Raw genomic sequence first — 25,404 nt, forward strand, 5'->3', positions numbered from 1 at the left:
AACGATGCCACTGAAATTCCTTTACAAACGCAATAAACAAACGCTGAAACTGTACGCAGCCGAGGCAATTTATAATTATTAAAACTTTTATTATCAAATCAAAAGACTCGAATGGTGCTGGGAACCACGATGAAAGCATTTTGAATTCGCCTGAGGCGACCTAGGACGCTTGTTAGCGGGCTTTGTTAGGGCTAGATTATTAATATGAGTTTACTAGTTGGAACTAAGAGCCGTATATGAACGACGTTGTATTTAGGCCTTTTATAAACATTTCTACATAATTGTAATAAAAACATTAAACAATACAAGTGTACAAGTTAAACAATTCGTTTACTATTTCATCACGAAGAAAATTTCCATTACTAAGCTCTCACTATATATTTTGTATATTTGATTTTTTTATTTCTATTTATTTTACTTAAATAAACAGATTGTTTTACATAACGGTTTTAATAATATGATAGCAAATTCAAAACTTATTTTATCATTTTACTTTAAGGACTCTTTAACGTTTTATGTAACATATTTTAGAGGCTCGAAATATGTTTCAGCAACGATGTACCTAAACATCGTCCCGGCGACGTCTATGTCATTACAACGCTTGTCGCGAGCCGGAGTGTCTGTGACATGTAATAAAGTGGAAAATCTTTCATGTTAGTGTAATATTCCTGTGATATATAGATATTCCTGCTCGGAAATTCAGACAGTAGATGTCTTAACAAAGGAATAAATAACAAACTATAGAAAAAAGTTTTGTGGTTTGATAGATAAAATCTTTTCCAATCAATCATAGACCTTATTATTTGGCAGGATTTTTTATATCCAATAAAACATTAAGGGCACTTAAAATCCGCTTAACTTAACTAAGTAGTAAAGGTGCGTTCATATGTAGTATATAGGTAGAATGAAATTTTGATTGTCAGTTGAACCAAGCATAGAGCAACTGATAATGATGTTTATAAATAAGAAAATATGAAATGCGAACCAACGTTTCGATCTGTTGCTTCTAACGAGGTAAGATGAAAAGACGAGAACTAACTCGCTGATCTTTTTAACTCGCAAGCCAATATAAAATACATCAACCCTTCAATACATTATTTAGACTCAAGATTTTCTACGATTAGGGTTGTCATTTCTTAATAACTCATTGTAAAATTTAAATAAACAAAAGGTGTTAATTTCATTACCTTAGAAATTTGAATATTTCTAAATCTTTGGCAAAGAAAAAATAAAAATAAATCAAATAAAATATTTCCTATTTTTACTTAATAGTTACATTTCCATAGAATGAAATAAAGCTGTGTTCTATCAAAGTTTAAAAATAAAATCATAAAGAACCATCATTAATATTAAATCTGACACAGCAATGAAAACAACAATCTTATCAAATTCCAATACCTTCATAATAACTGCACACACCTGATACCTCAATTAGATCTAAGATATCAAATATAAACGAAAGCTTGTGCAATTTAATTTTAAACCGGTACGTGTCTAGGGACAGCCCTAATGTATACTCATAAATACCCGCGCACTATTCAACTGAGAGGACGTCACTTACATTTCAATATGAAAGGGAACCGGAAATTGGTTTCCAAGCACAGCGAACGCTCCTACCGATTTGTATCGGGAACAAAGATAACTTTGCGTTCTTACAAAAATATTACCAGTTAAATTTAAACTTTATTACGAAGCACATACGATAGTAATACTGCTGACTGATTTTTTACGAATGATATAAAAAATTCGAACATCGGGTGCGGAATAATACATAATAACGAACGATCATCGAACTATATTCACATTTAGTGGTCAAGCATGGTCGCATTGGGATCGGCCTAACGAATTTACATTATAACCAAACATAAAGTATAGAAATCCTTATAAGGTCCAGCAATACTTCGTAGTCGACGTCTATAGTAGATTGTGTTAACTAAAAAGGCGCGTACTTGAACTTATATGCGGACTCTGTGAGGAATAATTGGTACATAAATTACGTGCTTCACATCCACTAACAATTAGAGTAAAACATTGCTTCATTGAGACAACGGATACTTAATTTATATTGAAGTAGCTACCTGTATTGATTAAACACACAGCTGGATTAAAAATTACATTCGACATTAAAAAATATTATAATTATTTTATATTGCGTGTTTCCAATGCTGTCACACTTGTATTGTTACATATTTTCATCCGTCATTTTCTTTTTGAAAAAAAAAAATTACAGATCTTTTGTATCAGAAGAGCTACTGCAGTGAAGACTTACAGTACCTATAGAATTAAGGACAAAAAAGGTAACAAAGGTAAAAAACATGGGTCAATTTCCGTTACAATTTCGTATGCTAATTGTTTTGTTTTTTTATTGATATATTAAATTAAATGTAAATTAAACAAATAAATGTCTGCAATAAATATAAGTGTACGAAAGGAAACGCAAAGTTAATACAATTTAAAGAAGCAAATTCAATTTCCCTTAACAACGACCTTCCAGTGTTTGAAGTGATACCTACTCGTAAGTGTTGCTTCAAGTATACTTATTGTAAAAGCTTTTATATAAAACGAAAATCAATAATAAAAAGATAAAATTTTAATTGTATTGCGCCAGTATATAAGTGAAATTTCATTTTTGTTGTAAAAAAACTAAATTAAAAGGCTAACATAATGGTAAGCCATCGCGTTAATGAAAAAAAAAAAAACTTTCCGTACTTTGCTGTATTAACCATCTCGCGTGTTCAAATGCCCTTGAAACTTTTTCTATCAAAATGTGAATTTGCAACAATGATTCCCTGGTGGGTAATCTGCCACGAATTCCACGAGGTGCCGTAACTAAAATTATAATGATACCAAATATTGGAACGGCCTTGACGTTAGTTACAGGGTCTTACAACATTTCACATGGAAACACTGAAATTAAGAAAATAATGACGCAATAGATTCATTGTAAAAAAAAAATGATTAGAAAATATAAAACACTGTACTCCATTTTATACCCGTGGCGGTTTAGCTCAAATTTTTAATGATTAACCGTCCGAAAAGATTACAATATGAAATATGAAGAATAGTTGAAGCAACATATTTAATTGCTGAGAAATCGAACTTAGAACATCCAATGTGAACAATTATCGATTAACAGCGATTCGAGGATTCGTGCCGCGTCTGACACACTGTTAAGTTGTAAAACGTCAGCGTCCGTGCGCTAGTCGGCGTGTATCGAATATTAAACAGCCAAAGCCCTCACTTACTAAACATCGGATGCAATTGATGTCTGCCGTGTGCACGGAGTGATTGCACACGGTGTAGGAAAAGGATACGACTAGTGTGTCAAATGAAAGTCAAATTAGTTGTTGCTTAAGTCTAAAAGAGACGTAGCTTTTGCAGGGTATGGTTCGGCTATTTTTTTTTTATAATAGAAGGGGGCAAACGAGCAGCGGGAACACCAAGGTGTTCATCGACGCCCATGGACATCTGCAATACCAGAGGAATCGCAGATGCGTTGCCGGCCTTTGAGAAGGTTATATGTTATTTTTTTACAGTAACAACTCATTGCAACCTCTATCCTAAATTTCTTAATGTGATCATTATGAGATTGGTCTTCAGCTCATATTCCTATCAAACAAAGGACTCGAACCTATCCTGAACAAACACTGCAAGCAAAACTTCAATGATGACATTACATGTAACATATTCAGACCACGAAGGTATTAATGGCTGGCGCATGGAATCCGATGCTTATCTTATCTTGGTAATTAGAAATTGTAGCCGTGATCGGTTTCAACAAATACCCATTCATAACGCTTTAAGAATCGTATACAGTTTAAAACAGATGTAACTACAGATTCATAAACTACTATATTATGTGAAAATAAATTTGTAAAAACAATATTTAAAAATAGTCTTAACCACCAGCAAACGTAAGTAGTTATTACAACTTTGTAAGTTAATGTACAAGAGGCTTAGTATGACATTGATCGATTGGATTTGTTTATTCTACTTACTGTTGTGATCTGGTATCATCAAATAAAATGGAATAACGACGCAAAATTACAAATTCAATAGAAATAGGTCAATGATTTTGGCATTCTGACTCAAATTGCACTCGAAAAATCTAAATCCGGTCGTCTAACGCTGCAGAAAGTAATTTAACGACTAATTTTAGAACGCTTTTTACCAGGCCAATAAATCCAACTGACTGTAAGAATATCATCATTCCATTGCATGACCTATAAAACTTTAGGAACAATACAAGTCGAAATCTTCAAAATCAGTTATTAACGGTTAACGAGTACTGCAAACTATTAAAGCCAAAACAAAGGTATGAATTAATTTATATGCATCATATGCCAACAAAACATGTGAATTCATTAAAACAGACATTTTAACATCAAGAAGCTATCCAAGTTTTACATTTCAAGGGGACGCGGACGTCAAAAATAAAAAAAATGCTTTTGATACCAGTACGAAAATAAACGTTTAAAATCTGTCGAACAGCCCTTCACACGACTTCTGTTGTCATGTCAATTAATAAAAAATGATTTCAGAAAATCAATCAAGCAATAAATACTTGAGAACACGCAACACTTGAGAAACGCAACGGGCCTATATTAGCAGACGGTGTTGCCAACAGTAATCTGAACAAAATATAAAAACGCAAAAATTAATCAGCAACAGAAAATAAATTCTATTCCACTGTATTAAAATTCAAAATGCCTTTAATTATTACTATTTAAAGCACAGTAAAATAAAAATTCCCTTACATATGTGCGTATCAAGTACCGAACGATTTCGTATTACGTCGAGTATTTCATGTCGAGATAAATTAAGACTTCAAGTGCACTATACAAATTTAATTGCTGTATGAAGCGTCTACTGTTAAATTGTAGAACTTTAGGAATATCAGCCACAAGACATTTTGAAATCAAGTAAACTTTATTTCTATTCAATGAACATGGGAAACCTATTATTCAAAAGTAGAAGAGATGAGGAAGCGTCGCATTGCACGATTGCGTATGGGCGTGATTTAGAAATAATTAAAAGAATTATAGTGGTATCACCAGGTGTTGTATATCAAAGCAGCAGCATTAAGTAAATCGCAAGAGTGTGAATAGCAATCTTCAATTATTTCCAACGTAACAAATCTGAATGCCATTTCTTCATTCTTGGTTTCAAGATAAACAGAATCATGAGCAGTAAGTATTCATTATTCATACTTATTAGTGTTACATGTATAGTGAAATTGATAGCGCACCTACTTATAATAAAACGAGTCGAGGCGATATATCAAAGAGATATTGTGTGTTCATTGAAGATGTTCAATTGGCCAGTCTATTAGCACAAACGGAACGTGGCGACTCAATAACAGCTTTATTGCTCAATGGCCGACATACAGGTCACTGGCTTGCACGTTCACACCTACCATGAATACTTACATAACATATTTGATCTAAACACCTCAATATGAAGTTAATATTTATGACAGAAAACGGCCCGTCTACCATTAAAACTGGCGAGCTTAAAACTCCAAAACCAATTAGAGGGTGAATAGGCATTTAATAAGCCAGCGAGTATCATCATTGTAAACAAATAAGTGATACTGTATCCCATTCTTTTATATCGAAAAAGTAGTTAGTACGAAGACATGCGCGTTGAACTCAAGTCACACGGAGACCAAAGCACAAAGATCGGAGACCGTATAAATTATGGGCACTGAAATCAAGGGCATATGACCTCGGGATGAGCCCAATTAACGCCAGATCGTGTTCCTTCGATTTCGCCTTTATTAACTGATCACTTGTTATTTCGGACCAGCGACCCTAAGGGCTTTGTACTAATTGGGAGGTTGGACGAGTTTTTGCCAACGAGAATTTATGAAAACACAATAATTAATTGCAAGACGTTATTAAACTTTATATACAAGTATAGTATTAATCACGTTTGACTTGTTTTATAAAATCCAATTTGGCGTCCTTTCAAAGTCAAGGCATTTTCAGGCTTACACATTGTAAAGGCGTGAGTATTTATATTTTGTACTCGTGTTGTGTTTTGTTATGGCTTCATACAAAACAAGCATCAATGAAGCCTTTTTGTAAAATATATTAAGGTTTTCCCTGGTAAACATAGAAAGATCATTGCAGACGCATGGCTGCTGTTTGAAAAGAATTGGCAATAAGAAAAACAAATAGAGTGGTGCGGCCGTAATAAAACGCCTCGGGCACTAATAACGTGGCTGAGTTAGCAAATGGTCGTCGTGGCTGGTGCATCGTAGCAATTACATTGTGATTTATAACTTGAATACTACTATTAAAAGTTGGTTGGCAAGAGCTCCGGCGTTGATCAAGTAACATGTTCATTTTACTTCAGACGGATTAATATCAGGCAGCGTGCCCACCGACAGCGAAGCTTACGCGATGCTTTATCGTGAGTCGCGAAATTCGATCGACGAATAAAAAAAGTAACGTCTCGTGGGCGGTAACGAGATTGCAAATGAACATGCAGTTTGCATAATAATATTATGATCCCGACGATTAAACTCTTGATGGAAACAAAATACAGACAGGCCATTATGTTATTATACGTTTGAGTAAAAGATTAATGAGTTGAGATTTAGTAAGCAGTATATTATCATTTTATTTTAGTAAGGTTCTTTTTATTTAGTTACCAAAGGGACTTGGTCGTAATGACGACTAACTTAAGCACCATCCTGACCTCATTCGAATGTTCTTTATTAAAAACATTTTAATATATATTCAAGGGAAATGCGATAATTTTAAAGTAGCCGATTAATACCATTTGACATTAATAGAAAACACAAAGAGAAGAAAGAATGCAGATATTATTTCAAGTATTTTTAAGAACCAGCTAGTGTTAGTACATTTACAAATGGCAAGCTATGATTACAACGATGATATTGTGATTATGATGATATTAATGTCGATATAGCTACAATGCTATAGTTCGCAGTGGGCTGTCAACCTAAAGCGATAGATAGCATCGCTACTAGAATTTGAAACCTTAGGTCGCGAATACATGATTTACAGTGCTATTAAATAGGTCCCGAATACACTACTGTCCAGATTAAATCCTACATAAATTACTGCTCTATTAATTTGTCTAGTAGTTAGCGTTTATAGTTAGAATGGATGATGCCAGTTTATATGTGTTAGCTCATAGAAATGAAAAGCCACGAGCATTGGATACTTCGGTGTAATGATTATCGACTTAATGGATACATATGGTCAATTAGACTCACAATGCTCCAGGCGAGATACTATCGTCCCGGCAAAGTTATGATAAGCCTATAATTCTTAATATATTGCTAAGAATATTTACGTATTTTTAATTAACTTAATTTAACGAGTGAAAAAACTTGTTGGCTACGAGCAACTGATTATTAATATATTTTTTATAAAATGTAAAAGCGATTATGCACCAAATAATAAATATATTGTGTTGATATAAGAATGCTAAAAGCTTTTTTTATTATCATATTAATATTTAAGAGTTTTCATTGTATACAAACTGGCGATCGAATAAAATCCATAATGAAATGTTTTGCTTGAGCAGAAGTCATAAACATTTTGAGCACATTGTAAAACATTTGGACATTTGATAGACGTCGTGACGTGTAGAATATCGTTCCTCTCAATGTATCTACTCGTAAACTTTGCTATAGCAAATGTTTGTACAATTCGATATAAGAAAAAGGTAAGGGATCATATTCCGAAAATTACGTGCAATGTAAACGTGACCGAATTTTCTTTCGTGGCGTCTATTTCAGTCGTATCAGTTGACATGTGAATGTCTTCATCAGGACGACAAACAGATGCTCGACACGGATTATATATATTCATATTTGCTTGCTCCAAATATATTACGAAGTTACGTAATACAATATTTATATTCAAAAAAGTTTATTATACTTTTACGAGTAGTACTTGTATTTAAAGTACAAAGGATCAAGTAAATACAAAATTGTTTTCGCTTCATCGTTAATTAATTTACACGATCATTGAACCGAAATTACTTTGAACGAATTAACAATCATTTCATCTTCAGGGGTAAATGATAATTCACGATCGCGGAATGAATTTAGATTTAGGATAATTAAATATCGAAGGGCGAAGTAAATTCTGTCGAAGGGAAAAAATAGGGCGCACAATTCGGCTCCGCAGAGCTATAAAGGTACCCGAGAAACAACTATTGGGCCTTTAATAAAATTTAATGGTGTCATTTTAAATAATATTACAGCTATAATTCACCGAATAGACTTTCTGTAAGGGGTTTGGAGTGTTATTTAATTTTACTTTAAATCGAACTGAACAATTGCAACAAATAAAGTTTTTGAGTTTATAAACTAATTGAATAATAATACCATTTTAGCTTAATATGATAGTATCTTCACGACTATAATATTATTACTGATTATCTAAACTAAACTGAGATAGGCAAGGTATTAAATAAGCTTTCCTTACTATTGGTTTCTGAGACCAAAAACTCCTCTCTCCAAAATCTATAAAACATATCGTCATCCCTGTCATTGTCATTGACAAAAGAGAGATAAACATTATGTTCTAAACGGGGATTTTGGTGTCAGGAACACAACTTGAATCTGTAAATTTCTATTGAATTGAATATGTGATTCAATCGTTATATTTCAAACCAAATAACAAAAAAAAAAATTTGAGAGGTGTCAAGGGACACCCGGATGGAACGAAGTTCCTTTCAATTAATTAGTGAAGGAACCAATGTTTATTCTATGAATAAAAAACTTAAGTCTTCACAAGAAGTACATTTCTATGAATTTTCGTTATATACTGTCACGTCGTTGCCATGGTGAAGTAGCGCTCATTCGTTTATAGCAAAAAGTGTCGTGACAACTTTTCGTAAGAATTTTTTCCGGCTAGCCCCCTTTCACAACGCGCGATAAGGAACTTTGTTCCAAAACTTCGTTCCAATATAATGAACGAAAAATAAATAAATTAACGATTTATTGTTCGAGGCGTAACAAATTTAATTACAACCCTTTGACATGTAGAAAATAAAATAAACAACATTTAATGGTTACATCCATGAACAGGACATTTATAACCATTTGGTGCCAACAAACTTCCAATTGCTTTATCCTCGGTATTACGCCGCGTTCCTTGTCATTAGCTAACATGAGGCTCGCTAAAAACCTTTTCATGTAACATCGTATACATCGCTGTGTTACAAAAGTGTTACAAAGTTAAAAAAGTATACGTAAATCAAGTTATTTTATCATTAAACATTCACCGCACTACTTGTAATCATGCTAATATCACCAGATACCATTTCAATTACTCCTTAATATAAAACTGTAATTTCCCTACAAATGAAGAGAACGAACGCCGAAAAAAGACTTTTCATTACATTTGAGTTACAAATAAACATCAAAAGATATTGAAAACGACGTTGTGGATCAAAGGGAGACGATACGTTCAGATTTAAATATGTATTATTTTCGACACAGACTGCGAGTGATATTTGAAAGACAGGGAACAAGATCTTATATTAGCTACACTATATTAATTTTTTTTTTCTTTTTGACACATGTCAAATGTAAGTTTTCCCACTACCCACAATATCCAGACTTTGTTAGACTGGAAATCGTGGGTAGCAAAGCTAACCTGCCGATTGCATAACTAACTTCAAAAATGTATAGATCTGCCAATAACTTTCGATAAATCACGTGATTGTCACGTGTCCGTTCCATAAATGTTTAAAATTCGTTCGAATGCAGGCGTTTGTGTAGTTTAGTTCAAATAAAATGAGTATTGAAAATTTAATTTGTTCGTACGAATGTTTGACAAAAAAAAGCAATAGATTAGTGCGGTATGAGATCTGATCTGATAAGAGAGTTGCTAGTATCGCGGCTAGTTTTTTCAGAAAATATACAAATTCTAATTAGGCATAGAAAATGACAAAGCCTACTTCGGCATATAAAATTACATAAAATAAAAAAAGGTCTTGAAAGACAGACGGACGGACAACAAAGCGCTCAAATAAGGGTTCCGTTTTTTTTCTTTCGAGGTACGGAACCCTCAAAATCATGACGGCTACAGTAGGATGAGGAACTTGAGAGATTGATAACTTTGACATTGATAGGGGACCGGCAATGAGCTATCATAATTTGGTTCGACTTACCACCGGGTCAGATGACTTTGTCGGACTATATGTGAAGTCGTGTTGGATCGCTAAAACACGATTTAAATGAAACTTGTTGTCTGTTAATCTAATTTCATTAAAGAAAACCGGATTCCTGACGAAATTGGGAATCGTTTTTAATTAAACGCGTCTCCCATCACTGATTTTATTTAAAACTCGTGAAATAAATTAACGAATGTTTCGATTTGTTCCCTTCTCATTTATGTATATTTCTGAAACTTCTTTGAAATATTTTACTCTCGCCGAACTTCAAAGACACTTATATTTTCATAGTCAATTAATTCCAATTCGACGCGAACTTCGAAATGTCGTTAAACACTTAAACTCTGTCAGAAACAGAAGAAAATCTGGAGCATTTTTTTTGTTTCCATTTCACTTTGTTAATTAGAATATTATCATCGTTTATAGTTTTCTTGGCACGAATTTAATTTTCATTCGATACTTTAAATTACTGTAGAAGAGTCGCAAACTGAATATATTTAAATAGGGAATTAGTTTACGTAAAATTATTGCGGAATCAAACTTCCTTCTAAGACACTCGACCGAGTAACGTAGAGTTAGTATATTAGACTAATACGAAATACGAAAGACAGCTCTGCCAGACATCAGATTAAATTAGTAGATGAATATAGACACATATGTCAGATCAGATAAATTCTCATGATTCTTTCTACCCTTTCCAATATGCGTTCAAATCACTAGGTAATGAAGAAGTGCAGTAATCACGCAGAGCATTAAGTCGATTGCACGAACGTACCTTCCTCCCGATCTGTGCCTGATGCTGCAAAGGAGGTGGCGCGAGCAGCCTCAGCGGTGGCGGCGCTGGCGGCAGCGCGGCCAGCAGCGGCGGCACAAACGGCACAACACCACCCATCGGCAGCGCTACCGCGAACTTGTGCATGCCCATTGTCCATGGCACGAACCAGCCGCCGCCCGCCTGCATCGCGCCCCCGCCCGCCCCGCACGCCCCGCCCGCCCCGTACCACGCCAGCTCGATCAGCTCTCGCACCTCCACATCCACACAACCTCACCGGCGCCGTTATCGCCCCCCAACACGCGACATGGGCTCACAAACGCTCTTAGCACTTTTCACAAATACCTGAAAAAAAAAAAACATACTGTTAGATTATAAGCAAATTAATACTAGTTCAGAATTATTCCACTCTTTTACTTAAGGTGACAAAAAAAAACAAAGAAGTAATGATCTCTGAACTTTCAAGAATCAGTTTGTACAGTGGCGTCAGAACGTTCTTAGTCTTGTTCGCTTTTGAATTGATAGATGTTGTCGTCGATTGACATCAATAAAGGCTCCGGTAATTGATTTGTATACTTGCAAAAATCGTTACCGCAGCACCTGATGTGTTGATAAATTAATATTAAAGAACGATATTAATAAATTAATTGACGAAAGACATTTCCTGATTGCGAAATCTAGTTGAAAATCCTCAGAATAGATCAAAGAGTAGTATATTTATCTAATGAAATGGGATAATGAAAGAAAACACTGCGCGGTATTATTTTCTTGGCTTGGTATGAACGTTTGTTGAGAACCGTGAAATTGGAAGTGGCCGTAATTAGCAACGTCTCTTATGTTCCCGGAATCTTTGTTCCGTCAATCAACCAGTTTGACGGGCATTGAAGTTTTTAAAATAAAGTCGTTAAATTATTTAATAAGATCACTTCCACGAAATATTGTCGATCAAGTTAAAAACTTGGTTATACGAAACAACTTATAATTATGACTTAAAGTTTGTAGACACCAGCAACCATAATTTTTGCAACAATCTGTTCCACGAATTAGCTGGGTCGACCGGTGCAATACCACCACCACGCAGAAGACAGGTGTGAAGTGGAAACAGTTCTGCGTTTCTACTTCACGCCTGTCGCCATAATTTTAGTCCACATTCCCTTCCCGCCTTATAAGAAAATGTTGGGAAGGGGAACCGGATTTGGAAGAGAAAACGCATCTGCAATTGTCTATGGGCAGCGGTCGCTTCGCTTTTTTGGCGAATTAAGGTGACCGCTTACTCGTTTTCCACCTTATGATTAAAAGATTTCTCAAAGTCAAAATTTCAATGGCTACAAAGTACTCGAAATGTCAGAAACACTTCATGAACATGATAAAACAGGTCTTGTATTTAACTTAAAAGTTCAAAATATTTCGTTAAAGAAATTATTATAGTTTATGACCTCTGAGAATAAGATTGTATTTCGATCAATATCTTTTGATGTCGTCGTACTTCGGTATTGTCGTGGGCAAAGGTCATCAGAGTTCATTTTAGATTTCAAATACTTTGTAGATATAACACGAAAGCGTCTCTTGTTACTACGACTGACACTATTGTAAACTTATCATTTATTCTTCATTTTTCTTAACGCAACTATATTTATAACTAAAATATAAACATTTAGTCAGACTTAATATGAAGAGATTCCTCGGATTTTTCCATTACTGATTTGTTTCCAAATGTTTATAATGTATCAGAAAATCTAATATCAAAAATTATCCTTTCACTATTTGCTTCTTATTACTCAACTCGGAAACTATTCGATTTTTTCGGAATAATACTTACAAAGCATATTAATATTTGCCACAAAAGACCTCAAGCGTATATCCCAATCCATTTCATAATGGATATTTTTACCGTTCATCCATTTACATAATCAAATAACGCTCGTGCACAACCACTAGTGCGGGGATTTCGAATGAAATCGTTTTGAGCGGCATCCAAATTCAAACAAAAGAAAATTGGAGTAGCAGTCTTCGGAACTATGGTGTGCTGAAATTTCAGACGTCAACGTCATGCGATCGCGAGCTTTTAAAGCTTCCCTATAAACTGCGCTCGTTGTTTATTTAACTTTCATTTTGGAAGAGCTTTTGTTTCTTTGATTGATGTGAAAAATAAACTCGAATCGTTTATTTTACCGTGCCGACGTTAGATATGATTCAATACTAATGCAAAAATTGTGTATTATTATTTTATTATTGTGAAGTATCCACTTAAAGAAAGGTAATTTAACTTGACATTTCTTATTGGTTGTTTTCCAATGTCGAATAGAACAGGGATAATAATGGGATAGTAATGGGAATAAGAGGGCGCAATGAAAATTCACGGCACAAAAATTATTTTCACGAGATTTGAACATTTTAATTCGATGAATCAATTTTTATTCGAACAGCCGAAGCTTTGTTGAAAGAATATTAGGTGTCATTTAAATACACGGCCGATAGCGGACGCCGACAATGGGGACGCGGTCGAGGTTTTCGAATATCAAATTAGGAATGCAAATAGGCCCTATCTGTGATCGGCCCTTCGTCGGCGCCGGGACATTGTAACAAATAAACCGAATTCATTCAAGAAACGATAATAACAATATGTATTTTTTATAAATGGCGGCACATTCGGCGCTTCATATTAAAATTAATTAATGACATTATTTATTGAATAAAAATATTGTCATTGTAAAACGTAACTCGTGATGGCAGCAATATTCATAGAAAAACCTGCATATGGTTCCAAAGGTAAACCAAATCCAGATTCTATGCGACATTTTATCATTTTAAATACTCCATGGAGTATCGACTGTTAGATCTGTGTTAGTTAGATCAGATTTACATGCAGGAAGTTATGCCCTGAGATATATCTATGTAAAGTACTTAACTTGTATTTTTAAGGAATTAATAGCCTTATTTACTACGTCAAGTGCTGTTGCTACTTAAAACACTTATATTTATTTATGATAAAATAATTATAAAAAGAATTCGAACCAAAGGTCAATAGGTAAAAAAAATATGTAAATTTGGTTCATGTTTAAAATAAAGTATTTTTCGTCTCGCAATAGGGAGACGGTATGACTCGACATATTTAAAAACGTCGACTCATTCCTAATAACTTAACTCACGTAGAGAAAGATCTCCTTTACTATTCCGTCGCTATAAATAAAACTCGGAAATAAAAAAAGAAAAACTTCATACAAAACTGACAAAAATATATTATGAATTAGTGGAATTTATGTCAAAGTGTTTACAAATAATAGTCACAATAAATAAAGTCGAATTACGAGAAATAGTTAATTTAAGATTTATTATTGTAGGAAAATTATAATTTAATTTGGAAAATTGTTATCAATAGACTGGTAAAACGATAAATTAAGGAATAACTATCAATAAAAGACTATGTAAAAGAACAAAGGAATTTGAATGATTTGTTGATATAATTTATTTATTACTCCTTCTTACGGTGAAGGAAAACATCGTGATGCAACCTGCACATATCTGAGAAAAAATTCAATGATATGTGTGAAGTCAACCAACCCACACTTGGCTAGCGTGGTTGACTATGGCCTAGTCACCCAAACCTAGTCACCAAATATACTCGTACATGCAAGTGAAATTAATACAAAAGCGAATAAAAAAATTGTAGTCTCACATTTCATAATCAGATGACCTTATAAACATGATTAGTTATATATGTTTGTAATTACCACATTAATAATATATTTTATTTCATTACATTTTGTTTTAGCAATATTACTCGAAGATACGAAATAGTATTATGAAACTTAATTTCATATCTTATAGTTACATGAATGTTCATGTTGTTACATGAATCAATACTGAAAAGTAACCTAATAAGTTGTGAAATACATTAAAAACAAAACAATAAAAACAATAACGAAACAATCGATTTTTTCAAATTGGTTCCAGTTGGATCAAGACATTCATTAAACATGAGCAAAAGCGTAAATGCAATGTATCAAATAATTAGACAAATAAGTAAAATTTGACAAAAAATATTGATCGTTTGTTGGGCGCCTTAGCAACTCTGCCGGTTTCACAATGTCAGTGCCGTAAGGGTTAATTTTGAATACAAGAGAACAGCATGATATAATCGATATCAAAAATCGATTTTGGACAATGTAAAGCTAATGAATTAATAATAGACAACAATGCCACGGCCGTTTACTATCTAAAAAAGTTAAGGCTATAAAAATTGGGGCCGGACAAAAGAGGGAACGTCGGTCATAGGTCAGTAAACAAATCGATTGGCGGTTTACATGACAATAGTCAGTTTTTACGGTCACTGGAGAACTCATCATAGGCCTGTTTAGAGCCTTGTCACGCTATTCAACCCACCTATTCAGATATGTTGAAAATAATTTGGTATTTCGAAGTGTTATTATGTGGACTTTACCTATAGTTATTTTTAGAAGGGTCATAATGATCGTTTTATGAACCAGGATAAGTTAATCCTTTGCCCATCAAGTTTGGTGAGAGTTATTTAAATAGATTTAATTAAATTCACACTTATTTACGTGTTTGATCTACGCTAGACGAAATCAGAGGGAAAATGAACTTTAAATTCGCAAAATTAATATGGCTCCAACAAATTTAACAAATGAATAAAAAACTAGAAGAATTTTTAAATTACGATTTACATGTGTATTGACTAAAATTAATTAATAAACACAAAAATTTCCTTCATAATTTACCACTAAGCTGACACCGATCATTTACACAGATAAATATTAAAGCAAAAAATATAACGTATTGCATAATCTGACAAAAACATCGATGTTGCAGGATAATAAATTACGAGAAGCTATAGGTCAAAGAACCATAGAGCGGTCAAAATTCAAGCAAACATTCTGCCGTGTGGCAGATCTTTTATATTAAATCAATTAGTTGTACAATGAACCCAGTTCAATAAACTGAAGATCCGATCCGAGTCCCAACATAAAAAAGAAATATAATCATATATTTAATATTCATGCACATATATATACAGAAATTAGTTTGTTTGTCTATATTCCGCACAGATAGAGAATAATGTTTTTCGGTTGTCATCATCAGCTCACTATACGTCCCCATTGAGGGGCTCGGAGCCTACCCCAAGTTAGGGGTTACTAGGCCATAGTCAACCACGCTGGCCAAGTGCGGGTTTGTTGACTTCGCACATATCATTGAATTTCTTCTCAGATATGTACAGGTTGCATCACGATGTTTTCCTTCACCGTAAGAACGTCGGATAAATTTACATGTCAATCGAAAATCGAAAAACACATTGGTACATGGCGGGATTCGAACCCAGGACCAGGATTGCAAGTCAATTGCTTAACCCCTGAGCCTTTTCGGTTATAGATGAAAAGTAATCTTCTTTAGTAAATCTTACTAATATTATAAATGCGAAAGTTTAGATGGATGGATTGATGTTTGTTAGAAGGTATCTCCAGAACTGCTAATCCGATCTTGATTAAATTTGGCATAAATGTAGAACATAGTCTGGTAGAACACATAGATTTCTTAAGTTTTTTTTTAATTCCGCGCGGACGGAGTCGCGGGCGACAGCTAGTGTTACATAATCTTTGCAAATAATCCTAAAATTGAAGCAAATTGACAGTCAATGTAACTAATTTTATTACATCTGTCAAGCGTCTTAAAGATTCAAGAGTCAATATAAAGCTTACCTAAAGCTCCGAGTAAAAGCTCAGAGAAATCATAAAAAACAAGACTCATAATCGTCTAGATTTAGATGTCGATTGTAATAACGATTTACATAAAAAGCTACAAGCGCTCATTCCGCGGTTACTGCGGCCAGTTATACTTACGAAGAAAAAAGCTTGTGAAAGCCTTTGAATATTAGCTTTTTAACGCCGAGTCGAGTTTACAGAGCCGATACATCGTTACACTTAACAAAAATGATATTCTTAAAGTTATAAGTATATAAAATACCTAAATGTGAAATAAAAAAATATTAAACGACAAATGCTCTACTGCTGTAACAACTAGACCTAAGGACGGCACCCGAAACTGACTTGCATGTATGCGTAGATGTATTGATACAGAAGCGAGAAAGTTGTGTTAGGACCTCGCCAAATGGAGGTCTGTGGTCTCAGCTTACCCGTCTGGGTTGCGTGCGTGAGTTATGTTTCTTTACAAACGAAAAATTATCCTTCTGCCAGTCGGAAAAGAATAAAGAATTGTCGCTTTATTAAAGTCGAAGTTACAAACAAAACTCATAAAATTAAAGATTTCTTTTCAAAAAATAGGTTAGCCATTGGTGACATTATTAGTAATATATTTAGCAACATTAATAAAAAGGTACTTTGTCTGACTAAAATAAAAGAACATTAGATGACGAAGCCCTGAGATTTCTTGGCATATTTCCCAATGAATTTAATTCCTTAAACCAATGTTTTATTGTCTGAAGGGCTTAAAAACTAGTTTGATTAAACTTATTTATGTCATCTTGAAATATTCACACGGAGACTTGTTCAATAACTAATCTACCATTAAAAATTACATTTTATAAAATGCGGTAAACTTATTTGAAAAAGGTAAACATAAAATTTTTCGAACATATATATTGTGATTGCGACACTTTGAACCGGACTAAGACAGCTACATATATACTGAATATATGTACAGACATAGTACTTATATATCATAAAACTGTCAGTGACCGAGGAACTGGTTTTGGGATCCGGATTCGATTTAAAATGCAAATGCACTGCCCAAATTGATAGAGTATCGAAAATACATTTAAAATTTATTGGAAGTTTTTGCGTCAACGTAAACCGTGATAGTACCGTGACTAGTTAATGCCGCATCCGCGAAATAATATCAGTTCCACTCACCCTGATGAAGGTCCCCCGATGGGCTCGAAACTAGTCGGTGCCGACATCGGATATATATACGTGAGTGTTTTAGCCGTTCCTATATAAGTTAATGATAATGTCTCACGAAAGTTTGAATAATTTTATATTAATTCTTGGTTTTCAATGAGACTGAGTTGGATGATAATATGTTATTATACAAGTATTTCGGCAACGAAAACGTACAGTAATACATAAAGTTCGCTATGAGTCACTTTGATTGCATACCATAAACAGCAATACTTCTACCGTTCAAGAACAATCACTTACTACTAAGCACATATTACCTTTTATGAAAGATATAAAAAGTTTCAATTAGTATTCCTTATAATATTACGTTTTTATTATGCAGTTTACGTTTTATAATTCAATATATCCTCAAGTCTGATTTGATTTTACGGAAGTATTTCTGTCGATCCTACATAAACTTTTATCTGTTATTGAAGGGAAGTTGAATATTATTGACCAATTTCGATCCTTGGGAACGTCTTCAGATGGCCCGGAACAGATCCCGAAAGGCAGACAATTCGTTTAGACGCCAGGAAATTTGAATATAAGCCTCACTCAAAGTTTACATTACAAGAGATCGTAGACGTTCTTACAAAAATGTATCTAGTATCTCTTTCGACTTTCTTTTATCTTATTTCTTATACTTTAGGACTCTTTAAAATAGTGGACGATACGAGATACTAAAAAAATCATGAAAATATTTTTTAATTACATTAGGAACCGACAGACGACATCTTACACAATATTGTAAATGCGAAAGTTTAGGTAGATGGATGTTTGTTAATGTATCTCCAGAGCGGCTCAACGGATCTCGATGAAATTTGATAGAGATGTAGAACACAGTCTGAAAGAACAAATAGGCTACTAATTAGGTTTTTTAATGCCCGAACGTAGTTACGGGCGACAGTTAATAAAACATATTTCCGCCATTTACTAATTTTATTAACAAATCTTGATAACGTTTCCTACTTAGTTCTTCAATTCAAAAAAGGTCATTAAATTAAACTAAAAAGCGACCAGTTTCTTCATTAACTTATAACGACATATATAACAGGAAGTAATCTAAATAAGAGAGCATTACACAAATCGTGAGAAACTTTAGATATTTCTAGTCATGGTTTGTTACCCATCCAGTTTTAACGTAACGTACATGAGAACAAGAGTTCTTACCAATACTATGGAACGAATTGATTGTATTCATTCTAATCAATAGACTATTGTATATTTTTCTCATTTCTTATTATTATAGCTATTTATTCGGGTCATAGGAATTAAACTATTAAAGATTTCATGAAACTCTCAATATAGAAATGACAGAACTACCCAAACACAACATGACAGCTCGAATCGATGACGTCACATCGTGAACATAATAGTTAGAAAGATGGAAAGAATCGTAAACTGTAAAAGCACTGAAAAAATGTTGTAAACTTACTAAGATTTTTTTAAAATTAAAGAATATAATCAGATTTCGTTTTAATTCACAACTACGAGGGGAGGTCCAAAAGTTCGCGGAATGAAAGGGTTGTCAATGAAATATAACAATAAATTAATTTATTTTTCCTTTTCAATATAATCACCCTTAAGTCTAATACATTTATTCGATCTATGAATTAATTTTTCTAAACCATCGAAAAAATATTTTTTGTCTTTGGCCTCAAAATGGGCCGAAATTGCCTCCTTCACTTCATTATCGTCGGAAAATTTCCTTCCCCTTAGCTCTTTTTTTAAATTTGGAAATAAATAAAAATCGCTAGGAGCCAGGTCTGGACTGTAGGGCGGGTGAACAAGTGGTTCGAACCCATGTGTGTGCAGAGCAGCCATGGCAACTCGGCTCTTGTGAACCGGCGCGTTGTCTTGCAAAAGCAACACACCCTTGGCCAATTTTCCTCGACGTTTTTCTTTAATTGACTCCTTTAACTTTTCTAATATGAGTGCGTAGTATTCTCCGGTTATAGTGGTACCTTTTTCTTTATAATCAATGAGTAATATTCCCTTACAATCCCAAAAAACAGTGGCCATCAACTTTCCCGCCGATTCTGACACCTTGAATTTTTTGGGAGGTGGTGTACCCTTTTTGTGCCATTGCATGGACTCCTGTTTGGACTCAGGTTCAAAGTGATGAACCCATGTTTCATCTCCAGTAACAATCCGCTCCAAAATCTGCACGGGCTCGTCTCCACACAACTCCAAAAAGTGCTTAGACGCGTCGACGCGCTGCTGTTTTTGAAGCGGCGTGAGCATTCTCGGCACCCATCTTGCACTGACTTTTGTCATGCCCAGGTGGTCGTGCAGGATACGCAAAATAGTTGTATCTGATACTCCAACAAATGCAGATAATTGTTTCTTCTTCAAACGTGTGTCTTCGAGTACAAGTTTTTCGACTTTTTCGACGATGTCTGATGTGGTGGCGTCAGCTGGCCGCCCAGAGCGAGAGTCGTCTTCAATTGAATCTCGACCATGTTTAAAAAGACCATGCCACTTATAAACCATTGTTTTACCAGGGCACTGATCTCCATAAACGGCTTCCATTTCATTTAAAATGGTTTGAACGTTTTTTCCTTGCTTGGTAAGGAATTTTATCACAGCGCGATGTTCAATTTTCTCCATAGTTGCAGTTTGCTTCCGGATTGACTTGTTCAGCAGGCGAGTACTCGTAAACGAATGGCACTATAGGGTTGAAATGTTATATATATACTAATTATGAGTGCCCAATTAGTATGACACTAAGCGAGCTACCCTATCCCCACTCCATCCCCTCCATTCCGCGAACTTTTGGACCTCCCCTCGTATATGTTAAATGCCTGATCATATAACGTGCATATGAAAACTTTTTAATATATAATTATCACTTCGTTAGAACGTGATTAGTATCAAGCGAATCGTGAAGACATTTATCACAGTCAATGGTTAGTTAAATCAGGCAAATGGAATTTCTCATTTTATTCCAAATGAAATTGTATGAAAAAGTAAGATTAGAAATATAATCTTTACGGCTTTATCCAATTTAATCCTTTCTCAAGCTCAACCCGCCGACGCTATTAAGGCCCGAACACAATGGCCCACGAAAACGTAATAATCAAATAAAAAAAATAGCATCGTAAATCGTCAAACGAAGCGAGCGAGGGCATAATGTTTGCAAATTGAGAGCGTGTTCGCTGCGGCCCTTCGCCTTTTTCAACGGAACTTATTTCGCATGAGATAAATTACAATAAGATACTTTTTGAAGGATATAAATTTTGTGGTTTGACATTCGCATTTTTGGTATGAGATTTATGTATAGTATGTTCTTTCATTCCACTGACTTTACACATGTTAAAAAACGCATAAACAGTGATAGTTTATACGGATATTTCGGCAGTGTAAACTCACGTTAAATAATCCTGATAAAATTGAACTCATTATTAATCTACGAGTATGTTATCTTTTTTTAAAATAACCTAATCCATTATAACCGAACGGCTTCGAATCGTAAACTTTTTTATCAATTTGAATTAATGACATAATTTGAACACTTAATATGTAATTTTTTGTCATAACATTTTTTGTCTTAATTCTATTTACATCAAAGTCAACTGTCCAAACATTTAAAAAATTATTATTTAGGCAAAATAGGACACCTTAATGAAGCAAATGCAGAAGTGCGTTTTACAGCTAAACATTGTATTTTAGATTCAACAAAATAACATTTAAATTCATAGAAAAACTAGCTGTCGCCCGCAACTCCGTCCGCCCGCAGTTAAAAAAAAATCAGGCAACAATACAAATCCGATAAAATTTATTCGAGAAATTCCAAAAAAACACATTATTCACACAAAAAGTTAACCAAAAACGTAACACCTCACATAAATAAACATTCAAAAAAGTGGACAGTGTGACCTCTAATTTAACGAGATTCCGATTTCGGCACAACACTTACATATGTTATTCTAGTTCGATGAACATAAATTTCGATTCACTTTGACAGATACCATCCGAATTCGAAATGTCCGAATCTTTTTTGAAAACGAAAGGGTTTTTTGATATTAAAAAACAGTGAAATACAACTGTATACAATTCAAACTGGTTGAATATTCATGTAGATTGGTTGAATTTCGTACTGTCGAATTTTGTTCACGGTCGACGGAACGCGTTATTAAAATAAATATAATCCTTTAAAGAAAAACAGCGACAATTTATCGACAGCTATAAAGATTATTGCTGGAAAAAGTCGATCCGGTTTAAAAGCAAGCAATTCTAATCAGGTTATACTTGTTGCTAAAATCGACTTTAAGTCAGTGCAGTAGAGTTTGGATTCGAAAGGAGATTAGACTTTAAAAACATTATTAAAATGCCAGTAATGAGTATAATCAAATAATTCCAAGCAATAAATTTAGTGATGTACGATAAATATTATTAATATCGATATCCGAAATATCTTTATATGTTATAATATGATAACTTTTGCCAGTGTCTGTTTTTATTGTTGTCGTATAATGTACTTTATATCGAATCTGTTAAATATTAATAGTTAGGGATTGAATGTTACATAAGTATCTTCAAAGTATCGATAATATTAACAACATGAAACAATGTCTCTTCATGACATTAGATAACGACTTAAAACTTGAAAAAAAAAAACAAATGCTACAAAATTGCAGTTTAAGAAGTGTCCAACGATTTACAAGATCATAATCCTTTCGATACTTACACCAACGTAAAAAAGAACAAAACATTATATTCGAGTAAAAAACATTTCAAGATCTACTTAATATATTTATATAATTCACTTTAATAAACTTAATTAAAAACAGATTTTATCGGATCTACACTAAAGAGATACCTTTGTACTGAATACAGCATGAAGTAATCCTCATGGTATGATCACAAAAAACAACAGCAAAGCTAAAGCAAAAAAAAACTACGCTTCTGCAGACTATAAAAGCCAGCGATAAGCATAAATACAAACATCGAAGAAACCGCAAACTGAGAGCCTAGTCTCATATTTACGCAACAAAAACGGGTTAATAAAAACAAGGAATAAATAGGGAATAAACTCGTACGATTACAATAGCAACTCTCCAACTTCTGGCATTCAATTATTACATTTTGTCACCATGTCGTATGAACATATAGGGTGACGTCACTGATAAGAGACTATGTTGTGGACAAAGAAACTTTTTATGTAGGCCACACGAGACCATCGCTCACACACATTAACTTAATTACAGCTGAACAAAATAAACGCATGTTGAAATTAAGAACTCCGATGGCAATAACTTCTAACCGCATAGTATTTGTTTAATACTTTTAAAAAAATAATATACAATGGTAGAAGTAACTATTATAAATACGAATAAAAAAAAATAAAAAAAAGAGAAGACAATATCAAATTCACGGCTTATATTGCAAAGAATTGTTTACTTGGGAATACTGTTCAGCAGACAATTTCTAGAGCGTTTACCCGACTAAGATTAATGTGAGCTTTTATCAAATAAAGAAAGATTTTCGAACGCCAGTTCCGAATAAATTCAAGGCCAGTACATGTTAAACTGGCACATGTTTTAACTAGGTCAAACTCTATATAATTTTACATTATAGTGTATTATAGTAGTCTGTAGAATGATTATTTGCTAATCATTCTTAACACTATAAGGCATGTACCAGATGAAATTTTTATTTTAAATTATAGATTAATAATTTAAAACATTCGTTTCATAAAAAATAATAAATGAAAGTCGTAGTTTCAGAAATGAAAAAAGTTTTTAAGCCTTAATAAAATGTGAAAAACCACAATAGATTTGTCAAACTAAAAAAAACCTTAATAAACAAATCTTTAAAAAATATGTAGTTTTTTTTAAATGACACTAAGGATAATGTATGAGTCCTAAATAATATTAGTCAACAATTTAAACTTTGATGACCTTCAGATAATCCTTAAGGTGTTAAAAGTACAATCGTGTGAAAAATAAAGTACACGGTCGACAAGATGCCATTACAAGATTACCGTATATACACGCGAACAGTATTAGAAATAACACTACGGTTTACTTATATAACGAGACTATAGTTTGAAGCCGTGGTTTAGGAATTACATAGACTACTTTGGCTTCTAAATACAACACAGAAATTGTTCTATCTAATCTTAATTCAAGAATACTTGAGAATTAACTTGAAAGGCGCATCGACCGAAAGTGGTCTTTGGCCTTATAAACCAAAAGACAGTCGTATCAACTACATTGGGTAATTGCATAACTTTTACATCATGATTTAGTTACATATTTTCAGAAATCCAATACATAACAGAAGATACGTCTCAGTTAAGTATTTGTTGTATTTTGTTGTAAGAATTCTGCGAGCAATTTCACAAAAAAACTTTCTGTTTACCTTTTTTTCTTTTCCCAATATTTTTCACATTTACGAAATGAGTTCGTAGAATAACCCAACTTCTTTTACATAGTTCTACGTTACACGTCGTACGTCGTAAATGTGTAGTACTGATTTTACATTTAAATGACATTAAGAGGTAAAAAGTAAACATTTGGATGGGTGCAAGTCTTCCGGTGTACTCAAAATGTTTGAAGCGATTGTTCTCGCGCATACACTTTGAATGGTAATGTGTGCGCAGGCGCATCCCATACTATAGGCGATTTAAAAACAACGTGACGGCTGTATTGTCTACCGATGGTATTATTAAACATAGTCGTAATGTGTATACATTGACTATTATGTACTTTCTTGTCATGTCCGAGTTGAATGATCTGTTGATATTGTAATTCTGTTATATAATATGCTAAGATTTTTGACTATGAAATTTAGAGTTATTATATTTAACAGACTACATAAAAGTGGAGGATTTAAATTGGTTTTAACGTTATTCATTTGTTTGCCCTTTATTGTTCTTGAACCAATGTGATGAAATATTAGTAGGATGCTAAAATGTATCTAAACACACATAAAATTTTAGATTATAACATTTTTTTTGCACGAGTATCTGATCATTGCAAAGTAAAAAAAAACATCCATATAATATACGAACAGTAAATGTTATCCATTACGAGTCTACTAATTTTACGACTACTGGACCTTTGCTTGACGGACAACGTTCCCTCGTAAGGGTTAACCAAAGGTATGTGCATAAGTGATTGACGTCGGTCGAGAACGCATTCATTACGCGAACACACGCAACACATCTTAGTCACATTTTACGACGGCACCGGGATGAATTGATTCCGAGGGCGGAGCGAACGTCAATCGTAAATTATCTGTCATCAATGATTGATTGAATTTTAAAACAAATGAAAAAGTAATTGCAATCATTAATTAATGTTTTAAGTTTAATTAAAAAGGTTCTTAACCTAAACCGCCGTTAATAGCCTTTGGACCGTATTTAAAAATGGAATGCAATAATCTCGTACGATACAAATGCAAATACATTTTTAAATCGTGTCCGTGATCGTAAATAAATAAATTTATGGTCAATTGAATCTCATGATATTTATGCGAGTCGATAGATTGCGAAATGCATTCTGTTCAATTGCCAGCGGTTTGTTTTTTTTTCCCGGCCAACGTTTT

General features: G+C 33.7%; 1 protein-coding gene across 3 annotated transcripts in view; it reads right to left on the reverse strand.

Moving 5' to 3' along the window:
* Positions 1-25,404, reverse strand: part of LOC106714261 (RNA pseudouridylate synthase domain-containing protein 2) — a 231,563-nt gene that overhangs the window by 25,179 nt on the left and 180,980 nt on the right. The window contains exon 1 of one of the 3 annotated variants that reach the window (XM_014507256.2): positions 10,943-11,152. The exons of the other annotated variants lie outside the window; for them this stretch is intronic. Within the exon in view, the coding sequence (XP_014362742.2) occupies positions 10,943-11,128 (186 nt within the window). The 5' untranslated portion in view covers positions 11,129-11,152. Of the gene's footprint in view, positions 1-10,942; positions 11,153-25,404 lie in introns of those variants that run through there. 3 annotated transcript variants of the gene reach the window in all.

This window comes from Papilio machaon, chromosome 1, assembly GCF_912999745.1.
Source record: "Papilio machaon chromosome 1, ilPapMach1.1, whole genome shotgun sequence".
NCBI lineage: Eukaryota > Metazoa > Arthropoda > Insecta > Lepidoptera > Papilionidae > Papilio > Papilio machaon.